The sequence below is a fragment of the Artemia franciscana genome, unplaced genomic scaffold (genome assembly GCF_032884065.1).
Source record: "Artemia franciscana unplaced genomic scaffold, ASM3288406v1 Scaffold_1403, whole genome shotgun sequence".
Classification (NCBI taxonomy): Eukaryota; Metazoa; Arthropoda; class Branchiopoda; order Anostraca; family Artemiidae; genus Artemia; species Artemia franciscana.
The window spans coordinates 57,153-62,017 of record NW_027062813.1 but is presented as its reverse complement, the minus strand read 5'-3'; the positions used below and the strand labels follow the sequence as shown (position 1 = coordinate 62,017).

The 4,865-nt window shown below is 46.0% G+C and overlaps 1 protein-coding gene across 1 annotated transcript; it reads left to right on the top strand.

Annotated features, from left to right (window-relative positions):
• Positions 1–511: 511 nt before the first annotated feature.
• On the top strand, positions 512–1,550 carry LOC136042513 (craniofacial development protein 2-like). The gene is made up of 2 exons (XM_065727475.1): positions 512–1,411; positions 1,452–1,550. Exons 1-2 carry the CDS (start codon positions 512–514, stop codon positions 1,548–1,550), a joined length of 999 nt encoding a protein of 332 aa, XP_065583547.1.
• The last annotated feature ends 3,315 nt before the right edge of the window (positions 1,551–4,865 follow it).

The following is a 4,865-nucleotide window of genomic DNA, read 5'->3' as shown; positions in this document are numbered from 1 at the left end:
ACATTCTAGGACCACTCAGTCGATACGATCACCCCAGTAAAAAAACAAAACAAAAACAAATAAACACGTATCCATGATAAACTCCGCCTGTAACCGTACAGCCAGTCCCAAGCCTGGATAAAGGAGGAGGGTTTGGCCGCAGACTAGCAGCCTGCCCCTGGAAAAAAGATTTGCCATAGAACCGTCTAATTGAGAGCCAACATGATACCGACTATGCAACCTGCCGACGACTATGGAGCGCCCCCGGACTCCTTGACGACGAATTCGGACCGCCCCCGGACACGATTTTTGAAAACGAATTGCGAAATTAAACTTGGTTTTTGGAACGTAAGGACCATGGTTCAACTTTTTAAAACAGAACAGGTTGTGAATGAGATGGACAATTATGGCCTTGACATCCTAGCTCTGTCGGAAGTCCGTTGGACTGGTGCAGGTAGTCAAACCCTCAAGAAGGGATCCACAATCCTGCACAGTGGCACCGAAAAAAAAGAAAGAAGCAGGCGTCGCCATAATGCTGTCGAAATCTGCGTCCAGAGCCCTAACGAAATGGACGCCTATAAATGAGAGGACCATCGTGGCACGGTTCACAGGTCGCCAAGCTAAGTTAACAGTAGTCGCATGTTACGCACCGACTAATGAGGCAGACGATACCACAAAAGATAACTTCTACAACACCCTACAAGCTGTCGCCAAGGATATCCCCAGCCACGATCTCGTCTGCATTGTTGGTGACTTCAACGCCAAGGTGGGGAGTGACAAGTCCTATTGTCCTGAGGTTCTTGGGAGCCAAGGCCTCGGCGAAATAAATGAGAATGTGATACTGTTAGTTGACTTCGCACTAACAAATGACCTTATCATCGGAGGAACCCAGTTTCAGCATAAAACTATCCACAAATACTCATGGAACTCGCCTGATGGTCGAACCCACAACCAGATTGACCATATCTTGATCAACAAAAAGTGGAAGTCAAGCCTTCAAGATGTAAGAGCCTACAGAGGAGCCGACGTCGCCTCAGACCACGCCTTGATGATTGCAAAGCTGTCCCTCAAACTGAAAGCCACAAAAAAATCCCAAACCAAAGAGAAACCTGCCTACGACTCTGAAAAGCTCTCAAACGCAGCAGTTCGTCATAGGTTCAACATACAGCTTACAAACAGGTTTGAGAGCTTGTCCCTAGATTTGGATAGAGAAGCCACTGTTGAGACAACCTGGGCCACCCTAAAAGAAGCCTACAACCAGACAGCAATAGAAACAATTGGGCACAAAAAAAGACCCAAAGACGAGTGGTTATCCGATAAGACATGGACCTTTATCGAAGAGCGTCGGAAACTAAAACAACGTCTTCTAAATGATGGAGATAACAGCGACACAGTCTTGAGTAACCAGCTGTATCGATACCAAGACAAGCTGGTGAAAAAGAGCGCAAGGGGAGATAAACGGAACTTTCTAGAACAAAAGGCAGCTATGGCAGAAGAAGCGGCCAAGCGCGGTGATTCCCGAGCCGTCTATAAAATCACCAATGAAATCATCGGGAAACGTCGCAACCTAAATGGACCAGTAAAACACGGAAACGGGAAGACAGTCACAGCCCCCGATGAAATCTCTGAAGTTTGGGCCCAACACTTCGAGAAAGTTCTCAACCGACCTAGTCCTCCGAACACAGCAGATATCCCCACAACTCCTTTCCTGGAGCTTCAAATCAATACGGAAGAACCGTCAACCGAAGAACTGGTACAAGCCGCTCGCAAACTGAAGAACGGCAGAGCACCAAGAAGCGACAGGATATCAGCAGAAATGATTAAAGCCTCTTTAGGCGCTTGCATAACTGTGTGGATCACATTCTTTGCATGTATATGGAAATCAGAGAAAGTTCCCGAAGAATGGAGAAAAAGCACACTCATCAAGCTTTTTAAGAAAGGAGATGCAGCAAAATGCGATAACTGGAGGGGCATCAGTCTCCTTTCTATCCCGGGGAAACTATTCTCACAGATAATCCTTCGTCGCATCCAGACAGCCTTAGATAAGCACTTGCGAGACGAGCAACATGGCCTCCGCCCATCCCGCTCCTGCTCCGACCTTATATATGTCCTACGCATGATGATCGAGGAATGCAATGAATTGAGGCAAAAGATGTACCTTGTCTCTGTGGATTTCGAAAAAGCCTTCAATTCAATACACCGAGATTCGCTGTGGAATATCCTCCGATATTACGGCATTCCAGAAAAACTTGTATCCTTGATCATTGCCCTATATGAAAACAACGAGTGCTGCTTTCGGACCCACGAAGGAAATACAAGGTATTTCCATATCATGTCCGGTGTCAAACAGGGGTGTGTCCTCTCGCCCTTGCTTTTTGTCCTTGTAATCGATTATGTGCTCCGAGACTGCACGGGGTTTGGTATCCAAATCTGCGACAACAAACGACTAGCAGATCTTGATTTCACCGACGACATCACCCTGATGGAAGCAAACAAGGAAAGGCTCCAGGATCTTCTCGAAGTAATCCGAGAGAAAGCGAGTCTTTTGGGACTAAAGATCAACTCGGACAAAACAAAAAGCATGGCAACGAGCGACTCACCACTGGGCTTAAAGTGCGGGGACAATACAGTAGAGCAGGTAGTGGATTTTAGATACCTTGGAAGTACAGTCGAAAGAACTGGATCCAGCGAAAAGGAGGTGCAGTCTAGGATTGGACAAGCCAGTGGAGCTTTTAATCGACTAAAGCCAGTGTGGCGATCGAAAAAGTACTCCCTGAAACTGAAAATGAGGCTGTTCAACAGTAACGTCATCTCCGCCCTCCTTTATAGCTGTGAATGTTGGAAACTAAACCAACACCAAAAAAGAGGATTCTTGCCTTCGAGAACAACTGTCTTCGCAGAATACTGAACATTAACTGGAGAGACCACATAACAAACCAGACTGTTCGGTCTATCTCGCGCCAGCCCCTGGTAACAGATGTCATACGCCAACGAAGATGGCGCTACCTGGGGCATGTTATCCGTATGGCGGGAGATAGACTCCCCAGAACTGTACTGGAGTGGCAACCAGAGGGAACCCGAAGAAGAGGGAAGCCGAAGAATACACTTCGTCGTACGTACCAGCGGGACCTAAAACACATCAATGCAATAGTCCAACCCCAGTGGGAAGACGTCTGGGCAGCAGCACATATGAGGGACGACTGGCGGCTCTTTTTGGATGCCCTGGGTGCCTCTGGCGGGACAGGAGGAACTAAGGTCTAAGGTAAGGTAATCCATGATCTGTCTTCTGGCAAAAAATGTGAAATTTGACATTTTTTCAGATAGGAGATTGAAACTTCTACAATAACGTTCACAAATACACTGAATCTTATGGTATGATTTTCGTTAAGATTGTGTAACTTTTAGGGGTGTTTCCCCCTATTTTCTATTCCTATTTCATTTATATTCCCTGTGTCCCAGCGTCCCGGTCGTCATTTGTGTCCCGGTGTCCCGGTCTGTAATTTCTCTTCGAACAATCAGTGTGTCCCGGTCGTCATTAATATATATCTTCCCTGTACCCCCGTCGTCCCCTTTGTAGTTGTGTCACTGTGTCCCGGTCGTCATTTATATTCCCTGTGTCCCGGTGTCCCAGTCTGTAATTTCTCTTTGAGGTTCCCGGTCGTCATTTACATTCCCTGTATCCCGGTGTCTCGGTCGTCATTTGTGTCCCGGTCTGTAATTTCATCAGTTGACAAACATGACGTCAGTCGACAAACAATTTCATGACGCATACAGCTCAATCCTTACAATGACGTCAGTCGACACACCTGACGTCACTCTACAGACACACAGACAACTTATTTTTATATATATTGATATATAGCTGTTGGGGGGGCTTTGTTGGGCTTCGCGCCGCGAAGCGCGGCAAAACTGCAAAACTTGCAGCCCAGCAAGTTTTATGTAGTTAAAAAAATATATATTTATATCTATCTCATTTCACAGGTGGGACACAGGGACACAACTACAATGGCAGGTAACTAATATGGCATGTAACGACTTACGCGCGCGGGGGGCTTGGGGGGCACGAAGCCCCCCCGAGACCCCACAACAGCTATATATCTATATATATAAAAATAAGTTGTCTGTGTGTCTGTCGAGTGACGTCAGGTTTGTCGACTGATGTCATTGTAAGGATTGAGCTGTATACGTCATGAAATTGTTTGTCGACTGACGTCATGTTTGTCAACTGATGAAATTACAGACCGGGACACAAATGACGACCGGGACACCGGGATACAGGGAATATAAATGACGACCGGGAACCTCAAAGAGAAATTACAGACTGGGACACCGGGACACAGGGAATATAAATGACGACCGGGACACAGTGACACAACTACAAAGGGGACGACGGGGGTACAGGGAAGATATATCAATGACGACCAGGACACAGGGATTGTTCGAAGAGAAATTACAGACCGGGACACCGGGACACAAATGACGACCGGGACGCTGGGACACAGGGAATATAAATGACGACCGAGACACTCAAAGAGAAATTACAAACTGGGACACCGGGACACAAATGACGACCGGGACACAGGGAATATAAATAACGACCGGGACAAAGGGACACATCATTAAAATAATGAGGTATAGATCTGAATACGAATTGAAAATTTGTTTGTAGATATATAAAATTTGCTAGTAGAAAATCTACTAGTAGGTTTTGCTAGTAAATATATAAAAGTACTAAAATTTGCTGGTAGACAGCAAATTCCAACAGCTAGTAGATATATATAAAAATAAGTTGTATGTGTGTCTGTCGATTAACGTCATGTTTGTGTGTTGACTTACGTCATGTCTTGACGACTGACGAAATTAAAGACTTCGACATCGGGACACAA

Bases quoted from the DNA above. Each gene is read 5' to 3' on its own strand.
- LOC136042513 (XM_065727475.1), top strand. From the start codon at position 512: ATGCTGTCGAAATCTGCGTCCAGAGCCCTAACGAAATGGACGCCTATA. The intron at 1,412-1,451 runs GTGAAAAAGAGC...GGAACTTTCTAG, and splicing joins ATCGATACCAAGACAAGCTG to AACAAAAGGCAGCTATGGCA.